The sequence below is a fragment of the Odontesthes bonariensis genome, chromosome 2 (assembly GCF_027942865.1).
Source record: "Odontesthes bonariensis isolate fOdoBon6 chromosome 2, fOdoBon6.hap1, whole genome shotgun sequence".
NCBI lineage: Eukaryota > Metazoa > Chordata > Actinopteri > Atheriniformes > Atherinopsidae > Odontesthes > Odontesthes bonariensis.
This window is the reverse complement of record NC_134507.1, coordinates 41,979,360-42,006,336: the sequence shown is the minus strand read 5'-3', so window position 1 is coordinate 42,006,336 and position 26,977 is coordinate 41,979,360. Positions and strand designations below refer to the sequence as shown.

The following is a 26,977-nucleotide window of genomic DNA, read 5'->3' as shown; positions in this document are numbered from 1 at the left end:
TATATATATGACTTAAACCAGCCTAATGCAGTTAATTTAATCCCAATAACATGTTGAAGTCTCTGCAATAGAATACTGTGATTGATTGTATCAATTGCAGCACTGAGGTCCAACAGGAAAGCATATATATTTATATAAATATAATTCTGACTGTTCAAACAGATTATTTCTGTGTAAATGATCCCAAACTTGAGCTGCAACAATTTTTTCAAGAAGTCAAGACAAAAAAGGGAGATTGGATACAGATCGATAATTAGCTTCTGAGTCAAGAGTAGGTTTTGTAAGTAAAGGTTTAATTACAGCAACCTTAAAAGTCTGAGGTACATATCCTGTCAACAGAGACAGATTGATCAAATCCAATATGGAACTCTTGGTTGTTCTGTGTTTTGTTTCTATTCTGTTTTCTTGTTTGTTATATTTCCTGTTTAATTTCTTTCGTCCATATTGATTGAACTGTTGTCTTTCAGAACTAAATTTAGAAATCTATCACATATTGCTGCCGGAACAACACAATCATGTAATGTAGAACAAAACCTACATTAGAAGCATGCAGGATGTCATCTTGCCAAACACGACATGTTTGACAATACCTGTTTGAAAATGTATTTTTTAAATTTTTTATTCACTTTTGAATCTCCAAAAATAAAAATCGAATTTTTTTGTGCGGATCATATTTTTCCAACACCAACAAATTAGAATCTAACTGGGTGGAAAACAGCAAACAATAGTTTCAAAGCAATGGGGCAGGTGATTTATAAGAGACTTTCAGTTGAATATTTTATTCAACATGAAGAATCACTTTTTCAAATGAGAAAATCACACTTTAACTTATTTACCTGACTTGTTTCAGCTTTTGACATACAGAACTGCAGGTTTCAGGCCAGCTGATGGAATTCAAATATTTTATTAAGATTAAGATTAAGATCTGATTTATTGGTCATGCATACACACGAAATTTGTCCTCTGCTTTTAACCCATCCAGGTTGGCACCTGTTGACACACACATGCACAGGGTCATGGGATTCTGGAAGTAGAATATTAAATAGGCTGTTTAGGAAAAATAACGAAATCTGTAGCTCCCTTTGAAGCCTGTAATCATGCTTGCAAAAACCGAGCGCTCCCGGCTGTTTTTAACCAATCAAGTTAGGGTGGAGGAATCCTACCTGTCAATCACAGCTTGTGCACAAGCTGCTGAGCGTGAGTCTGCCCCAGCTTGTGTGCGCTCACACTGGTGTGAACTCACGTGCACAACCTCGTCCACAGAGGGGGAGGGGTTTGGGGGGCGATTCGGTGCTTGTTAGAGGTTGGGGGAGGGACCTGAAAGTTGGATCAGTTCGAATTTTCCGACTTTAGACTCGGAATTTTGAAAACCTGCCGACTGCAGCTTTAAGTGACTTGATTAAAGTTTGAGTTGTGTTTTCCAGTTTTGACTTGGTATTTGTTCCCAGAAGCAACCTTTCAGAATACTTGGTAATTTGAAGTAATTTACCGTAAACAAAACAGTTTTCAACTATGAAATTTACAGTTCCTAAAAAAGCATACCGTAATATCTTATACGGTCACCATATTTATTACGGTAGTAAACTATAAAAGAGTTTACATTTGACCTGTTGTTTTTACATCAAATTACTGTAAATAGGTTGATGATATATAACTTTTTAAATAGTATTTTACTGTAAATTTTGGTATTGATCAGTATTCTTTAATGATTAATCACAATAAAAAAAAAATCACCAAAATTATGCCAAACCTTTGTTGTCCAAAACAGCTAGTGATGCTCCGATCAGCATTTTTTGGACCGATCACCGATCACCAAAATCATGATCTGCCCGATTGCCGATCACTGCCGATCACGGAAGGAATCTGACATTTCCATGCCTTTCATCTAGCAGAGAGTGCACCATTTATAGAAATTAAACCGCCAGAGGTAGCTGGGGACATGTAGAACATGAATCTGGTGGAGTTTGCAGAAAACAATTGTTTTTTTTATTTTCTATTAATATTTTAATCTGCCCATATACACCATTCATTGGGTATGATTTCAACATCAGATTATTAAACAATGATGCAGTAAAATGACTTGAAAATCACCACAGAGGTAGCTGGGGACATTTAGAACAAGAAACACTCTGAGAAACACTCAGAGACAGATGCCAATCTGGAGCGGTGGGCAGCCATTCACAGCGCCCGGGGAGCATGGGGGTACGGTGCCTTGCTCAAGGGCACCTCAGCCGTGACAAGGAGGTGGACTGACATCCTTCCAGCTGTCAGTTCCACCAATCTTTTTTGAGTGGCAAGAGTGGGAATCAAACCTTACAACCTTCCGGTTATTGGACGACCGACTCTAACCACTGAGCCACGGTGAAGTTATTTCTGAAGTAATAACTAAATGTAGAGAGAAAAAGTTAGTGCCAAAGAGAAGAATTTTCTGAACAAAACCAGCCATTCATGCAGCAACAGCAGAAGTGAAGTCATAGGATTAAGACCTGTGTAATTCCAAGCGGGTGGTTGTAACCCAATGATCAGTCACAGCAAACACAGCTTTGCCTCTTTCAACTCCAACCAAAATTATGACCACATGATCAATGTAATTGCTTTTGGGTGGGGTTAAAATGCATTTGCTAATTGATAGTATCTCTATGTGCTGAAATAAATATATATTTTCATTCCACATTTTAAGAAAATTACCATAACAATAAGACATATAAGTTGCATTTAAGTACTAAACTTTTTAGGTTTACATTACAATTGACTTGAGTTAACCTTCCTGGTCCTTTTTACCACAGATGTTTTTGGTTCAACCCTGTTGTGTTAAATGTGCTTAATGAATAAAATTGAATTGAATATTTCTTCAGAACCACAAGATTCTATTTGTATATTACAAACTCCACCTTCCCACACACCCCATTCCCCACATGGGCCTACTCTAATCTCCTGTAGGCTACTCTTGTATGTTTCAAATTATTCCTCCTTTTTCACTCAGTGACTTCTTCCTTCAAACTTCTATCTTCTCCCTACTTATATTTTTCATGTTCCGTAATCATCTTTTGGTTTTTGTGTTGCTTCCCTACAACCTTCTCAGTCATCCCTTTCCCCCCCTTTCCTTTCCTTTCCTGTCCTTTCAATTCAATTCAATTCATTTTTATTTATATAGCGCCAAATACAACAAATGGCATCTCAAGGGGCGGCGGCACTGTAACACCATTCAAAGGATATCTGTTGGAACAGGGAAACACGAGTTAATGACCACAATAATGTCACATATACATAAAGAGAGTAAGTGAGGAAAGGTGTGACAGATGAGGCCCCCCAGCAGTCTAGGCCTATAGCAGCTTAACTATGGGATGTTTCAGGATTACCTGAGCCATCCCTAACTATAAGCTTTATCAAAAAGGAAAGTTTTAAGCCTGGTCTTAAAAGTGTAAAGGGTGTCTGCTTCCCGGACGTTTACTGGCAGCTTATTCCACAAGAGAGGGGCCTGATAACTGAAGGCTCTGCCTCCCATTCTACTTTTAGAAACTCTGGGAACCTCAAGTAAACCTGCACAGGGTGTCCGCGGGGACTTAAAAAGTCTAAAATAGTCTTAAATTACACATTTTCAATTTAAGGCCTAAAAAGGTCTAAAATATAGAGATATTTTGCACTGTAAGTCTAAAATTGAGTTTGAGTAATTTAAGACTTACGTTTCAATGCAAAATATCGACAAAGGATTTATGTTTTTTTTTTTTTTTTTTGACCTCCTTTTCCACGCCGTTTTTTTATGTTATGGTGGCAGTTATGGTCCATGTAGTTCTACATGACGCGTTGCTGTTAGTGGAACGTACAATAATAAAACTACAGATGTGAAACGGAAATGTACTGCCGTCACAGGATGTTCCCGGACTCCACAGTTGCCAAAACATTACAATGCGGGAGAGACAAGACGTCGTACATAATCCGATTTGGAGTGGCAGAGTTCGTCAAAAAAGATCTAATCTCAAGGTGAAGGTCTTAAATTTAACCCATGATGGTCTAAAAAAGTCTAAAATTGCACTTGTTAAAACCTGCAGACACCCTGCCTGCAGATTGGGAACAAAGTGCTCTATTAGGAAAATATCTTACAATGAGATCTTTAAGATATGATGGAGCTCGGTCATTAAGAGCTTTATATGTGAGGAGAAGAATCTTAAATTCTATTCTGAATTTAACAGGAAGCCAATGAAGAGAAGCTAAAACTGGAGAAATATGATCTCTCCTGCTAGTTCTCATCAGAACTCTGGCTGCAGCATTTTAGATCAACTGAAGGCTTTTCAGAGAATATGTGGGACAGCCCAATAATAAAGAATTACAGTAGTCCAATCTTGAAGTAACAAATGCATGGACTAGTTTTTCTGCATCACTCTGAGACAAGATGTTCCTGATTTTAACAATATTACGAAGATGAAAGAAGGCAGTCCTAGAAACCTGTTTTATATGCGAGTCAAATGATAAATTCTGGTCAAAAATAACTCCAAGGTTCCTCACTGTAGAACTAGAAGCCAAGGAAATACCATCTAGAGTAACTATATAGCTTTGACAATTTCTCCCTGAAACGCTCAGGTCCAAAGATAACGACTTCAGTTTTGTCTGAATTTAGAAGCAGACAGTTCTGAGTCATCCAGGTCTTCATGTCTTTAAGACATGCTTGTAGTCTGACCAACCTATTGGGTTCATCTGGTTTTATAGATAAGTACAACTGGGTATTATCAGCATAGCAATGGAAATTTATGCCATGCTGTCTAATAATGTTACCTAATGGAAGCATGTATAAAGTGAAAAGAATCGGTCCAAGCACAGAACCCTGAGGAACTCCATGACTTACTCTGGTGTGTGAGGAAGATTCTTCATTTACAAGAACAAACTGAAATCTATCAGATAAATATGACTTAAACCAGCCTAATGCAGTTCCTTTCCACTCCTCATCTTTCTTTTTAAATTCAGTTAGAGCTAATTGCTTCCAGCAGGTTTTTCCCTCAGTCTGTCACGCTGCCCTCCATCATGTGATGACACTGTGTGGGCTTGTTATTGGGGGCATGTGGGCAACTGCTCTGTGGAGGAGAGGCCTAACACACTGCACATGAACTATAGAAACAACCTTAGTCTATGCTGTGGGAGCTTGTGTGACCACGCCTGCTACTACAGCTATGACATTATCTGCAGTGTAGGGAGAATTCCCTTCTGCTCTTTGCTGTTTGGGACCACTAGACAGAATTCTTAAATGGCTGAAGAGGTTTTAATTCCATCGCCAGGGAAAATCCAATCGGTAAGTCAAGACTGACAATATGAATCAGGTCAGATGCAGTGTCATGGTTGTTAGCTTAGTGATCCCCAAATTGACATATATTTACACCCTAACAAACTTCATGACCATAGTCCTGGACTTGTTTCAGTTTTAAGCTTTGGTGAAATCTGAGATATTCAAAGATAGTGGAAAACTTTGTAATAACGAATGTCAGCATAAAAAAACAAACTGTGATATTTATAGTAAAAATGCAATTATCTAATTGGTAATGTTAGTGGAGCTAAGTAAAAAAGATTGATGGCTACCTAAAACTGATTTTGAACGTAAGTAAAGTTGCAGATGCTTTTTCAGCCAATCAAGAAGTTCATCAGAGTTTATCAAATTTAGTTGACAACAGTGGAAAAATGAAAGCATAACAGCAAGAAAACAAATTGATTACATAGATTAAGTTCATATAGTATGAGAGTGCACACACAAGCCAAGCACCAGTGACCAGTGATCACATACAAATAACTTTAAATACATGTCAAATTTAAATTTGGAAGTATGTGATGAATTCAATCTCTGAGTAAGCATAATGATTGTTTTCCAAAATGAATAACTTAATAGCAGAACTTTAATTTTTATTTTAGCTCTACATTTCTAAACTGAGTGGTAGAGATAATTTTGTAGGTTTATTTCCATCTTTTTTGATAAGATACAATATAGTTTCCGGAAAATGTGCTGTATCAAATGGTAGTTAAAGTGTTTTGATATCTCTAATTTAGGGTGAAGATCATCCACCGGGAGTCTGTGCATAGAAATATATAACTGTGCATTTATTCCATGTGGGATGATCAATCCTGAATAAATTGTACAAACTCTACATACAAAGACTTGTCCTCTATTTTGTTAAAATTTCTCCTCAATTTGTATCAGACTGGATAGTTTTTCATCTCTTGTGGTAAATGGATTCATATATAGTTATAGGGTATACAAAGAGGATTTCATATGACATATTCATACAAAATCCATCCAATAATCAGATTTGGCCTGATTGGTAGTGTTCATTTGACATTTTTGGCATTAGGCTATTAGCTTTGATGAAACAGTATTGATTATCAGAATCAAGATAATTACCTATGCTTTCCTGTGCTTTGCTTCTGTTTGCTGATATCTGTGTATCGTATGTATGACTGCCACATGAGTCTCATTTCTATTTTTCATTGTGTCTACATTTTACAAAGACACATTAAAAGAAAATGAAGAAGCCCAATAAAAAAGCAGACATCAAATATGATATTACCATATGGTTAATGGTTAATGCTTATTATTATTATTATTATTAATAATAATAATAATAATAATAATAATAATAATATAAGTTAATAATAATAAGTATTTGTTGAATACATATGAGAATTTACATAATGCTCAATACTAATTTGTAATGACAGTAAGTAGATGAGGTCAACGTTAACACCAGCCCCATGATGATAAGTAAAAAATCTCTCCGGGATTTTCATGATGTTGGATGTTAGGGCAATAGGTCTGTAGTTGTTGACATCAGACGGATTTGATTTTTTATATGCTGGATGTCTTCCTGGAGATTTTTTTTATTACATCCCCTTGCACTCTATCTGAAGGCTTTCTTCTTCTGGGTGTGTAGGTGCGGGTGAGGATTACCAGATTGTGGTTTTAGTTCACCTAATGAAGATGGTAGACGAGTGCATCTCTTACATTTGCATAGAGTAAATCCAACGTTTTATTTCTTCTGGTGGAGGAATGTACAAACTGTTAGAAAGTTGAAAATATAGCAGAGAGAGATATGGTTGAAAGAGGCTGCATCAGATGATAAGATATGCCCTGGTACTAGAATAACACAAGTGAAGTCTCTCATCAGACAATATGGACACAAATTCATATCTAACAATTCAGTCAAAATGAATACATGCACAGCTTATTTCAATTGGTTAGAGTTAGACCTGGCCTTGTTCCAGAATACATACACATGAGGTGTTAACAGTTAAGACATTCCAATGCCTATGACTTTCTCTATGGGGGATAACTTAACATGTTAGGTTAGCCAAAATTAACTGTACATAGGTTATCTGAGTGGCAATTTTGTCAGATGATGCTACGGTTATAAAATCTGGATTTTATTTGAGCAGAACAATACTTTTTAAATGTTTTAAGCGACCCCACGTTGGTATGCATTCTTAATTAGCTGCTTTTGGGTCACAATTTTTAACCATCCGGCACAAGGAACAAATATATGTAAATGAGAACAGATTTCTTTGCAATTCAGCTGTAATAGAATCCATACATCCATTTTCTATACCCGCTTAATCCGTCGGTTGGGTTGCGGGGGGGCTGGAGCCTTTCCCAGCAGTCATTGGGCGAGAGGCGGAGTACACCCTGGACAGGTCGCCGGTCCATCACAGGGCCACACAGACAAACAACCACACACACTTACACTCACTCCTAGGGACAATTTAGAGACACCAATTAACCTAACATGCATGTTTTTGGACAGTGGGAGGAAGCTGGAGTACACAGAGAGAACCCACGCATACACGGGGAGAACATGCAAACTCCACACAGAAAGGCCCCAGCCAGAAGTTGAACCTGGAACGACACATGAAAAGAGTCTGGATTGTCTTAAGCGTGGTGTAGGCACTGCTAGACGACAATCCTGTGACGACCGGAGTGACCGAGTTGTGACATAAGCCTTTGCAAGAGCATTCAAGTAGATGGGAGTTGTTCCATTAAGGACTCTGTAGGCTAACATCAGTGACTTGAAGTTGATGTGGGCGGTCCCCGGGTTCTGGACCATCTGTAGCGGTTTCACAGCACAGGCTGAGAACCCATTTAGGAGGGTGTTGCAGTAGTCAAGGCGGGAGATGACCATGGCCTGAACCAGTAGCTGGGTGGCGTGTTGGGTTAGATACGGCCTGATCTTTCTTATGTTTAGCAATGCAAAGCGGCATAATCGAGTAACATGATCTTTAAAGGTTTGTTGGTCATCAATCATGACACCCAAGTTTCTAGCTACCTTTGATGGAGCAAGAGATAGGGATTCAGTTTGGATGTAGATGTTGTGGTGTATGGTTGGTTTGGCTGGAAAGACAAGCAGCTCAGTTTTAGAGAGGTTTAGTTGGAGGTGATGGGCTTTCATCCATTTTGAAATGTCAGAGAGACAGTTTGAGATTCGTGCTGTTAAAGTTTATACTGCAATTAGTTCTCTTAGAGGATTAACAAAACTGTAATTATATTCAAATTAATTTCTTTGTGTTATTTGTAAAATTATAACAGGGAATTTTGTGGATGAAATCCACCTATTGGGCACATTTAAATAGTCAAAACATAGTAGTTGCCTCAATATAGTTTTTTTCTGACTGAATGTATAAAGATAATTAGTGTATATTTTAATTCTGCACCTGTAAGAAACTGTGGAGCAGCATTATATTCTTTACTTTTGGTAAAAAAAAAATGGTCTAGTTTTGCTTGTGTCAAAGAAGATAATTAAGGCAGCACAGAAGCTTCTTTCTTTAGCATACAGTGAATTCAACCAGTTGTTATCATAGCAAAAACAGAAACTTAATTTGTAAGGCCGATTGTGAAATTTCTAACTCATCTTTTATCCTCTGTTTGCAGCATCTGACTGGCTCTCTGTTAGCAGTGGCATTCCTTACCTCATTTGGAAGCTCAATGCTTTATGGCTACAACCTTGCTGTCGTCAACTCCCCTGCTGTAGTAAGTCAAATACATGCACACGCAAGCACACACTTATCCTAAAAGTCCCCTAATTTCTGGAATGTTGTGTTCAGTTAAACATTTTGTTGGAATTGAAGATGGCACAGAACAATTTCTGCTATGGCATGTTGTGGAGAGGTGCCTTTTGTTCACTCATGACATAGCCTGCTCCTTGAAGGTTTTCAAATAAGACTGCCACGATTTTGACTAAGGCGAAAAACTTTTACCCAGGGGTCCATAACCAAATAAAGCAGAGAGATAATAGTAGGATAATAAGTGGGGCCTCTGGGCTAGCATTATGAGTCCTTCTGTCTGCTTATCGGTTCACACTTTCATTCAACCAACATGAAAAATTTATATTAGAAGCAAAGCCACTTCATGGCTGAATTTAGTTTGTTTGTTAATACTTGAGTTTTGCATTACAATGACAGAAACCTTTTGAACTTCTTATTAGGCTTTAAATAAGAAAACACTGTGAACACAAAATGATTATATTATCCTCAGCAGAAAAAGCTAATTTATCATCGGACTTAGGACTTTTAGACTTTCTTATATTAGTGAATAAGTTTCCTGAATATCTGAGAAGAAGTAAAGAAAAAATAAGTAGCTTATTAGAAAAATTTTGCCTACACACTTCAGTTTTACACCTAAGAGTAAAACTGAATTCTGCAACCCACTTCTAAAAGCCTGTTTTCTGAGTTTAAACCAATAACAGAATCTAAAGGTTTTTAAATCCCATAATCCATTATTCTATTCAAAACAGAGCATAGAAAGCATATTGAATCTTGAACTTGAGACATTTGACTATTTCATGAATAACATTTACTAATCTTAAATTTGATGGCATACAATGCTCAAAAAAGTTGGGACAGCCATGTTTACCATTCCACCTTTGAAAAGAGTCTGGAAATGTCTGGGAGCTGAGCCCAGTTGATTAACATTTGGGAGAGGAATGTTGTGCCATTATTATCTGGTGTGCAAGTTTCCAGTTCCAGAGGCATGGATAGAACCTGATATCTGCAGAGATGTAGGTTATTTAACCAAGTGCTGATAACACTTCACATTTACTCCGCTCTTTAGTTCTGAGGATGCAGTGTCCAGAAAGAGTTTCAAACTTCAGTTACCATATATCAGTTTGCCCACTTTCCCTCTGTCCGTTTTTTAATACCTTTGAGCCAGAGAAAACACTGGCGTTTGTGGATTATATTCACATATGACTTCTTTCTTGGCCTTAACTTTCATTTACCTTTATTTGTGAATGGAAACTATGTTCACAGACATCATTTCTGGAAGCATTTCTGAGCCCTTGCAGCGATTTCCATACCAGAATCAAACCTGTTTTTAATGCAGTCCTGCCTGAGACCCAATGACCATGGCATTCCAATACTGATTATTGACAGTGTCCTTTCTTTCAAAGATGTCTCCAGATTCTCTGAATCCTTTGACGATACTTTGTATTTTTCATTTCATTTTTTTCATTTGCTGATATTTCTCATACAATATTGAAATGTCTCACTTTTTTTTTTACATTTGATATGTTTTCTAAGTTCTATTGCGAAGAAATGATTAATTCATGAGATTTGCAAATCATTGCACATTTCTATTTACATTTTATACAGGTTCCCAACTATTTTGAGACTGGGGGTGTCAAAAGAACCTCTATCAAATGTGGAAACTGAAAGTTTCTTGTTTTTTTTAACAATGAAAGGTAATTTGCCAGCAATAGTTTAATATTCCCCCCGCGACCCGACCGACGGATTCAGAGGGTATAGAAAATGGATGGATGGATGGATAGTTTAATATTAAATTAGGGCTGTTAAAATTGTTGCTGTAAACATTGCTGGGTCAATTATCAACAGATCAGTAACATAGATGGATATAAACAGAGCATTCCAAAGAGACTGAATATTTCAGAAATATGTTCAAGCCCTCAGCTAGCATAGAAATGAAAACACACTTAAGTTCAGAAATAGTGCCATTGTTAGTTGCCATTGTTAGTGTAGTTTGTTACTGCATTCACAAATACATGTTGAAACTCAGTCTTGCATAGACAAATCATCTATGAACAAGAAGTTGAGACACGGTTGCCCTCTCTTGGCCCAAACACATTCAGCATGGATAGAGGTGCATTGGAAAACTGTCAGGCTGTGGCCTGAAAAAATAGATTTTTTTTTCATTCAATCAAGATCATCCTGGTGAGAGAAATACCATCCAGTTTATTTTTAGTACATAGTTCAAAAGCCTGCAAGCTGGTTGCAATTTCAATTCAATTCAATTCAATTCATTTTTATTTATATAGCGCCAAATACAACAAATGTCATCTCAAGGCACTTAGATGATAAAGTCCAATTCAAGCCAATTGGAATTCAATTAATTGTAATCCTAATTATTCATAAAATAATCCAATTCGTTCATATAGAGCCAATTCAAAAACAATTTCCTAGCTAAGGAAACCAACAGATTGCACTGAAACTTTGTTTTCGGTCCAATCTCCCGTCTTGAGCGTGCCTGAGGCGACTGTGGAAAGGAACGACTCCCTTTTAACAGGAAGAAACCTCTGGCAGAACCAGACTCAGGAAGGGTGGCCATCCGCCTCCACCAGCTGGGGTTTGAGAAGACAGAAAGGAGGGGTGGCACTGTAACACTATTCAAAGGATATCTGTTGGAACAGGGAAACACAAGTTAATGACCACAATAATGTTACATATACATAATGTCATTTGAGAAATTAAACGGGAAAAAGAGAGTAAAGTGAGGAAAGGTGTGACAGATGAGCTCCCCCAGTAGTCTAGGCCTATAGCAGCTTAACTATGGGATGTTTCAGGATCACCTGAGCCATCCCTAACTATAAGCTTTATCAAAAAGGAAAGTTTTAAGCCTGGTCTTAAAAGTGGAAACATTTACTGGACATTTACTGGCACCTTATTCCACAAGAGAGGGGCCTGATGACTGAAGGCTCTGACTCCCATTCTACTTTTAGAAACTCTGGGAACCTCAAGTAAACCTGCAGTTTGGGAACGAAGTGCTCTGTTAGGAAAATATCTTATAATGAGATCTTTAAGATATGATGGCGCTCGGTCATTAAGATCTTTATATTTGAGAAGAAGAATCTTAAATTTGTGGTAGCACCGTTAGTATTGTGTGTATTTTTAATTTTTCAAACTGTCTTGGCTAGCCAAAACCAATAACACTTTTAGAAGAAGGTCGCCAGTTAAAGGGGAACTCCAGGGCATTTGAAGCGCAATCCCATTGCTAGAGGTTGTCAAATACTGACAGTAGGACACAGACTGGTGCAAATCGGCGCTCCCTGTGCGGCGATTGCACTGTTTGCGCAGCCTGTCATGCTAACCAAATACGTGGTGGCTAAGGGGCAAGAGCTAAACCTTCCACGTAAAACAACAACTTGCACACTGCAGAAACGTCACACCACTTTATAAACCATCCGACAATAAAGTCACAAGCCTTACCATCAAAACCATATGCATGGTTCTTACATTACTGGCATGGGGACGTTACAAAACAACTTTATAAACAGCATGTCACTTACCGGTTGTCGGTATGCTCGCGCATGTGAAAGCCCAAAACAATATTACTGGGCATGTATTGTTGTAATGTTTTAAATACTTGAACGCAGTTTTTCTAGAGAAGATAATTGTTTTGTATATGGGATTATCGTCCATTGACTCTTTTGGGCTTTCACATGCGTGAGCATACCGACAAGAGGTAAGTGACATGCTGTTTATCAAATTGTTTTGTAACGTCCCCATGCCAGTAATGTGAGAACCATGCATATGGTTTTGATGGTAAGGCTTGTGACTTTATTGTCGGATGGTTTATAAAGTGGTGTGTGTTTTCTGCAGTGTGCAAGTTGTTGTTTTACGTGGAAGGTTTAGCACTTGCCCCTAGCCACCACGTAGTTGGCTAGCATGACAGGCTGCGCAAACAGCGCAATCGCCGCACAGGGAGCGCTGATTTGCACCAGTCTGTGTCCTACTGTCAGTATTTGACAACCTCTAGCAATGAGATTGCGCTTCAAATGCCCCGGAGTTCCCCTTTAATGTAGAAAAAGATTAAACACAATTGATAACGTCACTGAAAACTTAATTAATTAATTAACAAAATTAATTGCTCTGTCACACATTGGCTCTGTAAACTCTGGATTTCACTGTCGCTCCATTCCTTTGAATTTTGTTTAAAATTTTAAGAACTGTGGTCCTGGTTATTTATGCTGTACTACTGGTACATTCGATGACAAAAGGGAAATCAGAATTTCCAACTACCAGTTGGTGAAAAAATGTAAGCGTGCCTGTTAATGTCATATTACTTGTCATAATGTAGAATATTGAAATACTGTTAGAGCACAATTAACTAATTTGTTTCTTAACTTAAGAGAAATATATAACTAATGATGAAATTTAATGTTAATTCCCAGATGTAAAATATATATTTTTTTATAGTTTATCGTATTTCCATTGTTTAGCCAGGAAGGTCCCATTGAGATACAAGATTTCTTCTTCCAGTGAGACCTGGCAAAGAAGTATGCCAACAAGTGATAGATGTTGTTAAAAGATATATTTGGACCCAAACTGTCCCTCCTTTGAACCTAAACCTTTTCTTAACCCTTAGATACATAAGTGGATCAAAAATTACCTGCATTAATTTCTTATTGAATTTCATGGGAATATTTGATTGTGATCAGCTGTGACTGACAGCAATATATATTTTGTGGACCACACAGTGTCACCTCTAAAGATTATTTCACACAGCAACAATGTTTGGAAGTCCTTTATATAATCCCATATACCATGGCTGTTGGACGATTTGAAGATATTTGCAGTCTCTTGCGCTTTGATGACAAGATGACCAGAGCCGTTCGACTAGAAACAGCCCACATGGCCACCTTCCGCTACATATGGGACCTGTTCCTGGTCAACTGCAGACAGCGATTCATCTCAAGTGTTGGGACAAATAGCTTTTTGTCTACAGCTGGGAGAAAACATTGTCTGGCAGTTGAGCAGTGCATTCAAGAACACAGGGCGCAACATCACCATGGACAACTTCTTCACCAGTGTGCCTCTTGCACAGCACCTCCTGGAGAAGGATCTCTCTATTGTAGGGACTCTACGGTAGAACAAGCCAGACATCCCTCCTCTGATAAAGGTTTCCAAATCCAGGTGGACGAAACTAGCTGAAATAAAAAAACAGAAGTCTTTACATACTACAATAAGACCAAAGGAGGTGTAGACACCATGGACCAGATGGTTGGAACCTACACCTGCAAAGTGTTTAATGCAGAGGTGGCCCATGGTGCTGTGGTACAATATCCTTGACATTAATCAGTATTAAAAATGTTTAAAATAAAATTATTTCAAACATGAAATCATTCTTGTGTGGACTAGATTATAGTTGATTAAATTGTCTTGTGTAGACAAAATATATTACAAATTAATATCCATCCATTTTCTATACCCGCTGAATCCGTTGGTCGGGTCGCGGGGGGGCTGGAGCCTATCCCAGCGGTCATCGGGCGAGAGGTGGGGTACACCCTGGACAGGTGCCAGTCCATTACAGGGCCATACAACCACACATGCTCAAACTCACTCCTAAGGACAATGTTAGAGAAAACAATTAACCTAACATGCATGTTTTTGGACAGTGGGAGGAAGCTGGAGTACCCAGAGAGAACCCACACATACACAGGGAGAACATGCAAACTCCACACAGAAAGGCCCCAGCTGGGAGTTGAACCTGGAACCTTCTTGCTGTGAGGCAATGGTGCTTACCACCACACCACCGTGCAGACTCTACGAATTAATATTTTTTAAGTAAAATGATAAAAATAACATACAACACCTTGATTTTAACGCACGTAATTTTTGACCCAGTGTAGACAGTGTACTGTCTCTCGTGCATCTAAGGGTAAACCTACAATAACTTAGTCATTATGGGGCCTAAACCCAAAAAACAACAATTGAGCAAATCAGTCAGTGGGGTTACATGGCACTGAAAGGATCGGATTATTGGCTAAATTACAATAAGACTTAGTTATTAAGTTCATGTAGACACCTTAATCGGACAACAAATTGGATCGGATCGGATTACTCGCGATCGGATTAAGACCCCGAGATAACTCGGTTGAAAGTCACACTAAACGTGCTTGTAGACGGTGAAGCACGTGGTGAATTAGACTTTGCGTTCTGTGCATGCTCAAGATTTTTTCCCGGGGTTGTGAACCGGAAGTCGGAAGAGACGATATTACTGTTGACATCGCCGCCGTCGGAAAGAAACAAACAATGTGATGGAGAATGTGCCGTTGTGCTTCGCGTTTGTGCAACAAGCAGCTCATCACAAACAAAATGTAGAGGGACGTAGCTTCATCTTGCTCTTTGTTCGCCATTTTCTCGAATACCTGAGTTTGTTGTTGTCATTGGCGGTGGTGAAGCGGTCAACTGGAAGTGGCTCTATTAGCAATAGTTGAAATGGGTACAGCGCCACCTATCGTATCGGAGTGTGACATGCTTTGTGCCTATGATTCGATTCATTTACCGCCATATATCCAAGGATAATTACCCTTGCTCAAATAAGGAGCAACTCAGTCTTATTGTAATTTAGCCAATAATCCGATCCTTTCAGTGCCATGTAACCCAACTGTATGAATCCCTACTAAATATGATTAAGAATAAACCCTCTTTCCTTTCTGGAAGCCCTATATTTGAGTTATCCCTGTATCACCTTCCCCATTTCTTAAAGTGGATTTGGGTCATTTGCCACCTGCAAAGTTGATAGAAATACATTTGAGTCACTTGACATGGAAAGTGTAATTTAATTAGTTCACTGATGAACTGGCATTTCAAAACATTACTGCCTGTATTGTAAAACTCCTATGTTTTGAACTGTGGCTCTCCCATTTAAACAGCCAATGTGCCATCAATTTCAGTTAATCTATACTTTATACAAAAACAATATATCTTGACCCATGGACCTCAAATAATGCTATGCAGATAGAGGCTTTTCTTTACTTAATTCTTATGTAGCCTGGTTAAGGGGCTCAGGACACATAAATCTTATTTTGGGGTCTTTATTCTGAACAGAAAAATTGGTGTTCACTTTACGTGAAAAAGAAAGAATAAAATACAACTCAAAGTTGTTTACAATTAGCTGTAGTACAATCCTTACAAAATAAGACAAAACAAAATAAACCACTTTCAGAGAGCTCTCTTCTATACACTTGCTCTTTGGCAAAACAAAGTTTTCTCAAGACACACAAGTTCTGATAACAGAAGTCAGTATACAAGTACAAACAAAATATAACAAGAGTGCAGAATAACGACAATGGCTGATCTCTGTAAAACGAACAGCGCACAAATTCACAGTTAAGCATCTTACATTCACAGACATTAACAAACCATCATTGACAGTGCCATCTGGTGGCTTAAACGTATAGTTCCTTTTTCCACCTGGCTACACTTATCTCCCCAACCAATCTTACTTGATTGAAAATTGGTTCCTTGTGCTGTAATGAGTGGTTTTAAAGACAAGCTCACAGCCCTTTTGCCTATGTGACTGTTTTCTGGCAGCAGCAAGGGAAGTGGTAGGATGGTGTTTTTATAAGACCAACAATTGTCAAAGAAAATTGTATGGATGCATGGTTCAACAAACTACAATGTTTTTAATCATAAACTGTTGTTCATTTCCTTACATTACCATCATGTATATTGTTTGGTTATCATTTTTAATATAGATTTATTTATCATGGCAAGGACTGGAAAAAAACAGCCATGTCATTCTGTCTTTACAATGTGTATAAAAAAAATAGATCCCAAAATATGTATATCAAATCGATTCAAATAAATGACCATGCTATTCTAAACATGTTTTGTACTCCGTTAAGTTTTTGTCAAAATTGAAGTTCGATTTATTAATTTCAAACCACTTCAGATCTACCCATTAAGCTGTTGCATGATATTAAAGGATATATTTCAAAATAAATGCCATATTAAAAACAGGGGCATTTCTATCACATCAAATTCAGAAGGGATTGTTTTTCATATAGTACAAGAAGTCTTTATATGCAGTCACAGCTGCTCATGCAAATAGTTTGTTACCCTTTTGTTCTATTGTTTTTTCAATTGATGTTTTGAATTTTTTTTGTTTTCTACAAATCTAATATAATTTCCACAAAACCAAACAGAAAAGACAATAAACATAAAACAGGGAACAGCAATACCTTTTAAATTTCTATTCCAATATTGGCAACAGAGGATTTAGAAAACAAATCACCAGTGCATTAGTATTTTTTAGAACCATACATGAACTATTTTTACCATGATGCTGCAAGTTGCCTATATTAGGTTCTCTATATTTATACAGCCAGCTAACTAGCGTTAGCATTAAATATTCACTTTTTGCACTTTTAAAAAAAATGTTAATGCTACATTGAACAATGTTTAACTGACTTACCTGGCATTGCAGGGGCCTGGCAGTATAAGTTTTTGCAGGTTGGAGGACCCGCTGCCTGCGAGTGTGTTGACTGACCGTGTTGGCTAGCCAGCTGCACCGTATGCAGCAATTCCAACAGCACCAACTGAGAACCCATCCTCCTCCCCAACATCCTTGCCCAGTGCCCCTGCCTGTCGGTCATTCCTCATTAGCAGGCTATTTCTTTTGTAGCTCTGTCCTCATCTGTATACTGCATCTGTATACTGCTTTTTTTTTCTGCAAATGGAATCATGCTATCACCATGAAAAATTGATTAATAGACCAGAGGAATTTATTCACATTTTGACTTTATTCTTGAAATAGTATTTCAAGTATCAAGTATTCAAGTATCTAAGATGTGCAATCTGAAGAGAAATTGTTAGCATATCACTCCTACATTGCTCCAATGCTACTAACGACCCTCTCAAAAACATGTCCCTTTAGTTGTGTGTTTGAAAACTGGTGTCTGCCTGTCAATAATCCAGACACTTGTGGAGTCATCAACGAACACTTTTTCGAACTTTTTACATAGCATTGCAGGTTGTAGAAGAGCATGACCCTCACAGTTATACCTCTTATGTCCATTTGAGCATGGATTTGCAACTGTCTGATTCAAATAGTTGTTTTAGAAGGCCATGAGAATCCCAATAAGTTTATCATTAATTAGCATCAGCTAACCCATCAGCAAATTACTTGGTATTAAAACATTTTCATTGTGATTTAAAGTGGTTTAAATTGTGGTAATTTAAAATGATTCTATTCAAAATGGTTTTAACCATTTAAAATCCGATCTCATACCATAATGAAGTGCAAAAAAAGGGGCTTTTAACTTTTAATTTTCAATTTTAATTTTGAGCAAATAAGCCAGTGCCTAATGCCCTGCCACCTGTAGTGATTCTTAATCTTTTCTCCTTCTTTTACACAATGTATGTATGCATTTTCCATTGATGCACAATTTGTTTTTTTGAATATTGCTATTATTATTTATTTTTTTTGTCTTAGTCAAAAGATTTCTGATCAGCACATACAGCAAATTAGAAGCTGTCAAAACAAGAAATATGTGGTATGCTTCAAAATGACGCTCTAATATCTCAAGTGATCTGACCATGCAAAAATCCCATTTTTTTTACTTTCTCTTTTCCAATCAGTATATAAAGAACTTCTACAACAAGACAGTGTTGAGTCGTAATGGAACAGGACTCAGTGGGGAGACGCTCACCCTCATGTACTCTCTCACGGTGTCTGTCTTTGCAATTGGCGGCCTGTTGGGTTCCCTCATTGTGGGCATTCTGGTCACTCGCTTTGGCAGGTAATAAACTAGTTTGTATAGATTGTTTTTGCAAAGATGATAATATTCTCACGATTGAAATGCTCACATGTGCAATTCAGTATGTACAAGCTATACAGCCATGCATTTTGAGTTACAGAATGTCACAGAATCCTTTGCAGATCTATTTTAATTTAGAATACATGTAAGCCTATTCTCAAAAAGACAGAGATAAGGATACTAACAATAATTTATATAAATGCATGAAACCTAATATTGTAGCTATAGTTTGTCAAGCGTATGAAAAGAGTCAGAAGACACAGATGTTTTTGTCGCACCTAAATCAACATAAAAGTTTTCAGAGATATTTAAAACAACTTACCTGTGACCAAGTGTATCATTGGGGGTGCTAAAGCCTATCCCAGCTGTCATAGGGCGAGAGGCAGGGTACACCCTGTGTGAGTTACGGCAAGAAGTTCAAATCTTATCTAGATTCTAGCATTGGGGAGTTCACATGCTCTCCCTGTAATTGCGTTTTCCCCTCGGTACTCCAGCTTCCTCCCACAATCCAAAAACAAGCATATTAGATGCATAAGTGACTGTAAAGATAAGCTCATATAACATGATTTTCATTGTTGTTGTATTGTTCACACTATACGAATCAGTTGTGTTCAGAAATTTTAAAGTTGTAGTGTGTTCACACTACATGGCACATCTGTGGTAGGGGCTTATAGACAAAAAGCTTTTTCACCAGACTTAATCCCTGACTGATCTGAGTCAAGCAGTTACAGCTGTTATGCAGGCAAGTCTCTCTCACCATTGACACTACAATATACACAGACAAGCAGCTTCAGTTGATTCAGTCTGTTTAGCTCAACTGATTGTTAGGTGGAAAGTGGCAAGTTATCTCCGTGGTTTCCTCCTCTCTTGTCTATTACAATATAGCAGACAGGAAGCATCAAGAAAGCCAAAGTACTCTCAGAGAGGTTTAACCGAATTCCTGTGTAGACTAAACTTTTTTTTCCCTTTGCGCTGCATGCTGTTGGATGCATTCATTTTCTTTTTCCAGGTTTACTCATAACCCATCTATTTGTGCTCTCTTTGGCTTTATATTTTTGCTGACAGCTCACTCACAACTCCTAACCCAGAATATCACACATGTCAAATATTTACCGAAAGGCTGAGAAAACTATGGAAGCATCTCAAATAATGTATTTGACATGTTCACACATAGTGATGATGACCACTGATTAAACTGCTAATTTGCCTTTTGTCAATAACCCCCAACATTTGTCTGCAACAGAAAGCTCAGGCATACATTCTGGCAGTGTGATCTAGGCTTAAATTGATCATAGATGTGAGTGTGTATGTTTTTATCTCTGTGTTGCCCCTGTGATGGAATGCAAATATGTCCAGGACGCACCCCACCTGTTGCCCTGTGGCAGCTGGGATAGGCTCCATTACCCCTGCAACCTGAACAGGAAGAGCACCTATGGAAATGATGAATACATTTTCAACCCAAGTTGGTTTGAACTAAAATCTGGTGCTGCCAGTTATCTATTGCTGCAAATGAGTCCACTTGTGTGCAATCTGCACGTGTCACATGATCTTAGCATGATACATCTGTTGTAAAAAGCCCCAGGAAATGCAACACCATTAAGTAAGGCGCACCACCATAGATATCACACATTGAAGAGCAATGAGCACTCCAAACAGGTCAAGGACAAAGTTCTGAACTAAGGTTGGGTAATAAAACCAAAATTAAGAAAGGAAAGAAGGTAGATTGAGAAAAAAATAAGAAAACTGAATGTCCCACCAGATTACAATAGTGTTTCAGATCAGACAGGAAGGGTATTATTCAGAAATATACCAAGGATGTCAGAAATAGCACAGAAAGAGCTGCAAAACCTCACAGCATTGATTGTAGTGCCTGTCTATATGACCAAGTTAAGCCATACACTACAAAAAGCATTGTGGTCTATTGGCCATTCTAAAATAAACACACACATATATATATATATATATATATATATATATATATATGTGTGTGTGTGTGTGTGTGTATATCAAGAATGGAGTATGCCAAAGAGTAGAGACTTCCCAGTGCTGATCAGACAAGATCAAACTCAATCTAGTTTTACTGTGACAAATTAACCTAAATTCCATTGGCTAGATGTTCAAACCTTCTTGAGACATAAATGAAGAGACTTAAAGCTGTAATTGCTTCAGAATAGAGCCCTGCAAAGTAGTGACTTTGGGAGATGAATACCTATGTATGCACAGGTTTCTGTTAGTTGCACAATTATATATATATCTATCTATATATAGATATATAGATAAATATATGTATATATTTTGTTTGTTTTTGTATATTCAGAATGATTGTCTCTCATTCCGTTTAGGAAGGGTACAGTGGTAAACACAACAGTTCTGGTGTTTATTGCTGGTACACTCATGGGCTTCAGTAGAATTTGTGGTTCACCTGAGATGGTCATCCTTGGTCGCTTCATCACAGGAATTCACTCGGGTATGCACACACACAATTTTTCAACGATTGGGCATGTATACTACTTGTCCAAAAGTATGCACATGCTCCTTATCCATCTCAGGTAAGGTTAATTTCTGATTCAGTATGGTGCTGACCCTGTCTATAAAGAAAGTCCTACATAGATATAGAATTTTCCATGTTTGCCTGCATAACATCATATAGACAATAATTACCTCAAGTTATTGCTCCTAAATGTGGTTCTACAGTCTATTGACCCATGGGTTGTACCAACATTTTCTCAAACATTTTGGCCCTGTGTTTGTTTAATAGGTAATGACATGGTGTAATATATCATGTATATTTTCATTTGAGGTTGTATATACCTAGTTTTAGGAGCTAATAAGAACCAGATGATTCTTCATTATCTTCTGAGTCATCAAACTTTTTAATTCAAATATGATGTATTTTCTTTCTCACCACTGTTTTGCTTAAAAGAAAAACAATTATACCCCAGACCCCTTCACTGGTTCAGTCCTAGAAATATTAAATGTTTGCATATTATGTTATATATTTTCTTATAATATATTTTGTTCCTGCAGGCATCTCTTTAAGTGTAGTACCAATGTACTTGGGTGAGATAGCTCCAAAGAACTTGAGAGGGTTCCTGGGTCTTGTTCCAAGTATCTTTATTGGCACTGGAGTCTTTGCTGCCCAAGTCCTCGGCCTCCATGAACTTCTAGGAAAGGTAGCCCAACACAGCTTTCTAACAAAATCCAATGTGCAGTGGAGATTGTAAAAAATAAAAATCAAAAATCTTTTTTGCAACTAACATCATCACAACCCTGGAAAAATCAAGTGAAATAATGTATGACACAAAACCATATAATTTGACAGCTAAAACTTCTGGCTTTTAAGAATAAATCTAATAAAAATGCTGTAATTTTCAGCATTTTTTTCATATCAATGCATGGGGAAAATTAATGAATGACCTTGAAATTTTGATTTTAAAAAACAGATACCCATAAGAGTTCAAAAATGCAAATTAGGGGTTACAGTTTTGTGACTGAGGAACGATCCTGAGAAGCAATCTAAGCTAGAGCCCTGCACTGATAAGCTGCAGTCCCGCTAACTAAAAACGTGAGAGGAAACTGAGAAACTGAGAAGAAATAAAGCCTAACTAAAAGAAGTTCAAAAGATCCATCTCTCCTTTTATTCAGGAGATGCGCATTGCACAACGACGAGGGACAGGGCATGGTTAACCTACTTAAATAATAATTGGATTACATGTTACATTTTCAACATTCTGGGTTTAGAAAAGGTAGGGTAATTAACAACACATTGTTTTCATTCCACTTGTTTGCATTTAAATCACTGTAACGTGAGCTGTAGGCTTAGATATTTATGCTCAAATCCACTCAAAGTAGGGGGCGGGGCTCCATCACGCTGTGTTTAAAATCATATTAACTAAAAATATATACTTTTACTTCCAAGAATGGAAATGTTAGGAGTGGCATATAACATATGTACAATGTATTATTCTTAATATTCACGGTAGATTTAGGTAGGTATGTTGGGTAGGCTTGTTGCTGTAAAGCCTCAGCTGCTTGTGCCATCTGATGCGCTCCTGCACTATGTGCCCCACACGTGAAGGATCGGACAGTGGTGTGCGCAGCTAAGATCATGTTTCCTTCCTCAAGCCAATGACAAGACTTCCGTGAGAAGTAACGCGAACGTCTGAATCATCCGGGGATTGCGGGCGGGAGCGGGACAAAATATGACAGGTGCGTGCAGGAGCGGGACTAAAAATCCTATATTTTTGCGGGAGCGGGCGGGAGCGGGAGTGCACAATGCGGGAGCGGGCGGGCGCGGGCCTCTAATCTAAGCTAAAATTGTGGCAACCAAACATTTAAAGGCTTTACTAAGATGAACCACAGCAGTTTTTTTGTTTGTTTTGTTACATAAGCAGTCTATAAAATGTGGCTGTTATTATGGCTGGCTCAAATGCCAAACATAATAAGGGACACAACACAACAGTTTTAAGTTTTTAGTCCTTGGTTTATTTCAGATTCAAACACTTAAAAATCCTAAATACCTGAAAACAAAGGAAAACACACATGAGGTGTTGCTACTGTGGGGCTGGAAGAGAGAAAGGTTAATCAGGAGGCCTGCCGAAGTAGACTCAACCCGATTGTCTGCAGGTGCTGACAAACAGACAGGTAACGCACTCTGAGGTCACCAGAGGGAGGCAAAATAAACAGACCACAATCGTGATGTAATACTGTTCAGCAAATATTTTGAATCAACCCTTTTTCATTTTCAAGTAAAATTTACTTAAAGGAATGGTTCGGCGTAAAATGATAATTTGAGCATCACGTGGTCATGCCACATAATTTATATGGGTGATGAGCCTTTCTCCGAAAGACCGCGGCATTCCGAAGTTGGCTATTTTGAAGTGTTTTGTTAGAAACGCAGCCAATGCAACTGGACGGGGCCAACTTGGAAAATATAAGAAATCGGTTGTTTTTCCGCGATAAACAAGCTCAAAAGCGCTACATACTTCAGCTGTGTCATAACAAAGGCCTCGTCAAGCAAACCGAGGCACAGAGAAGTTCATCGGACCACACAGCCTTTCACTGGCTTGTGTTTTCACCGGTTGTCGTTTTGGGCACGTGAAAGAAGGTATCCAAGACGGCTAGAATAACATAATAGGAGTACGAAGCTTACTTTTCCAATTCGGTAGATCTACATATTGTTTGAAACATTGTAGGAAACCACAAATAAGGGATAACGGTGTAACAGCATATGAACTGCATATTTTGTCATTGCGTTTGCTTTTGCCTAGAATAAAAAACATGGCACACGGCTATGCAATGTAAAACAAAACAAAAAAACTCACCTTAGCGACACAAAATGTCTTTTAGATGACAAACAGGTGTTTTCATTCGGCATATCTGTGCCTAACAGTTCCCACTCCTGGCAACAGAAGCTCTCCTCCTCCGACGGCATCACCTTGCAGCACTCGCAGCTACACCACCATGTACTTCCAGTACACGACCGGGCAGAAGCGCCCACTGACGCTTGCTCCGCACATCTCTGTTGTTCCTCCCGTTCCCGCAACTCCTCGTCTGTATATTCGGGCTCAAACAAGTATGGTTGGCCTTCAAACGCAAATGGCTCGTCTTCGTAAAAATTATGGTCGTCTTCTGCCATATTTGCGTCTCAGCCTCCCTTTGATAACTTGAAGCAGTGGGCTTACATCCGGGTCAGACTAGGAGTTGGAACTACCGGTGATGCCTCAAAAAACACTAGCCAGTGAAAGGCTGTGTGGTCCGATGAACTTCTCTGTGCCTCGGTTTGCTTGACGAGGCCTTTGTTATGACACAGCTGAAGTATGTAGCGCTTTTGAGCTTGTTTATCGCGGAAAAGCAACCGATTTCTTATATTTTCCAAGTTGGCCCCGTCCAGTTGCATTGGCTGCGTTTCTAACAAAACACTTCAAAATAGCCAACTTCGGAATACCGCGGTCTTTCGGAGAAAGGCTCATCACCCATATAAATTATGTGGCATGACCATGTGATGCTCAAATTATCATTTTACGCCGAACCATTCCTTTAAGCTGTGGAACTTTTTAACACGTTTTTCTCATGAGATAAATCACAACCCAGATTTAAGGAAAAATAGTCATGAAAGAGACTTAATCTTAATCTGTGTTCTCATAGCCATTACTTTTCCAGTTATTCGATATATCTGATACTTATGAAATGAACCAGGAATTTATTCAGGTAAATAAGCATCAGATTCTTGAAAGGAAGACAGAGATCCGTTAATAACAGTTTTGATTATGTTAAACAGTATTCTAGGGATATCATTGTTATTGGATATCAGTTTTGAGAAGTAAACTGATCTTGTATCTTTAACAGCTTTCTGGTGAATTAGCATTTGATTCTTAAGGGCATTGTGTGGTTCCCCAGATTTGCTGGCCTCTACAGAGTTAGTTTAGGGCTCAAATGTGAATACTGATCCAAGGGCTAGTATTAAACTTGTTAAAGGGATAGTTCGCCTCTTTTGACATGAAGCTGTATGACATCCCATACTAGCAATATAATTTATGAACATTGACTTACCCCCTACTGCGTACTGTGAGCCGAATTCCGGCCTCGTTTTGGCGTTGACGAAAGTAGTCCGGCTAGTTGGCTGGGGTTTAAAAAATAAAGCGTTTTGCTTCTCAAAACAATATGCGTTCAAAAGAGTAATACATTTGCATCACAAAATCGTTCTCCAGGAAAAAGTCAGACCTCACAATCAGGCGCTGTTTTCTTTCCCTTCGTATCACTGCGTGCTGTGTCGACCGTGCAGACCGAGCAGTCCCCTGCTTCCGAGCAGTAAACACCGTAACAGGTGAGGTGGTCGGCAGGTGGCAGTCAATGTTCATAAACAATATTGCTAGTATGGGATGTCATACAGCTTCATTTCAAAAGAGGCAAACTATCCCTTTAACATGGGCCTTAAAATGAAAAACAAGAGGTTTTTGCAGTCTGCATCGATGGGATAACGACGCATTTTTGGCCTCTGTAGCAACCCTATGACCATCAGCACTGTGTATCTGAGGCATGGCTGGAGTCTCATGCCCTGAACGCAGGTTTATTTATTATTCTTTGTGAAGCTTATGGAGTTCAGCACAGTTCTTTATTTATTCAAAAATCAAAATAGACAAAATCTCTGACTTCAAGGGTACTAAGGATAATAGCATTATAGTATTGCTTTCCATACATTCTCTGCATGTATGTAAATATAAGATGTTGTGACTCTTACAGGAGGAGCACTGGCCCCTCTTTCTTTCAGTAGTGGTGGTACCTACATTCATCCAGTTGATGCTGTTGCCATGGTTTCCAGAGAGCCCTCGGTACTTGCTGATTGAGAAGGACAATATCCACGCCACAATCACAGGTTCGTCTTGCGGCCCTGCCTCTCATTACAAAGAGAAAGATGTACAAAAGGAACAAAGCACTATTTCAATATCTTGAGCTGGAGGATCAATTAAATGAGAGTAATAGTTACCCAAATAAAAAACTTCAAGTCTGAACATTTCCATTTGTTTATAATATCTTTACCTCAAAAAGGGATTGTTTTATGACTTTTATGTAGTTGTAAAACACTTTCAGAAATGCATTTATCCACGCTACTGTAACACTATACTGAATTAGCCAATTGTGTACTAGAGGGGTAAAACGCAACACAGAATAACAAGATGGGACCAAGAATTAACCATTTTAAACCAAATTAATATCAAAAGTGCGGATGAGTAGTAATTGGCATCAACTGTACTGAAGCAGGAAAAATTACTTGGAGATACAAAAAATAGCTTCTATGTAACACTTTACATCACAGCTCAGTTAAAATATATTAATGTGGTAGTAATAATCCAGGATTTATGTAATTTAATAAGGTTAGTACTACAATATTAACTATGTAATACCATGGCACCAACAATAGGTTCATTGGGATGGTAAATTTGGAAACTGAAGGGTGAAAGGGTAATCAGAATAAAAAAAACAAGTGTAATAATGGGGAAATTAAAGATGACAGTAAATCAGAAATATTCTTAAATTAAGTTGAAACTTTATTGTCATGTAGAGATACATTTAACCCATCCCGGTTGGCACCTGTTCTGGCACCTGTTGAACACACGTGCACATGCACTCAGAGAGAGACAGATGCCATAATCTCGGGAGCAGTGGGCAGCCATTCA

At 38.3% G+C, this 26,977-nt stretch overlaps 1 protein-coding gene across 1 annotated transcript in view; it reads left to right on the top strand.

Moving 5' to 3' along the window:
- Positions 1-5,236: 5,236 nt before the first annotated feature.
- The window catches only part of slc2a15a (solute carrier family 2 member 15a), a 60,459-nt gene continuing 38,718 nt past the window's right edge, over positions 5,237-26,977 (top strand). Inside the window, exons 1-6 of the mRNA XM_075481766.1 lie at positions 5,237-5,281; positions 8,897-8,995; positions 18,622-18,782; positions 21,143-21,267; positions 21,828-21,973; positions 26,043-26,175. Coding sequence (XP_075337881.1) covers positions 5,237-5,281; positions 8,897-8,995; positions 18,622-18,782; positions 21,143-21,267; positions 21,828-21,973; positions 26,043-26,175 — 709 coding nt within the window. The remainder of the gene's footprint in view (positions 5,282-8,896; positions 8,996-18,621; positions 18,783-21,142; positions 21,268-21,827; positions 21,974-26,042; positions 26,176-26,977) is intronic.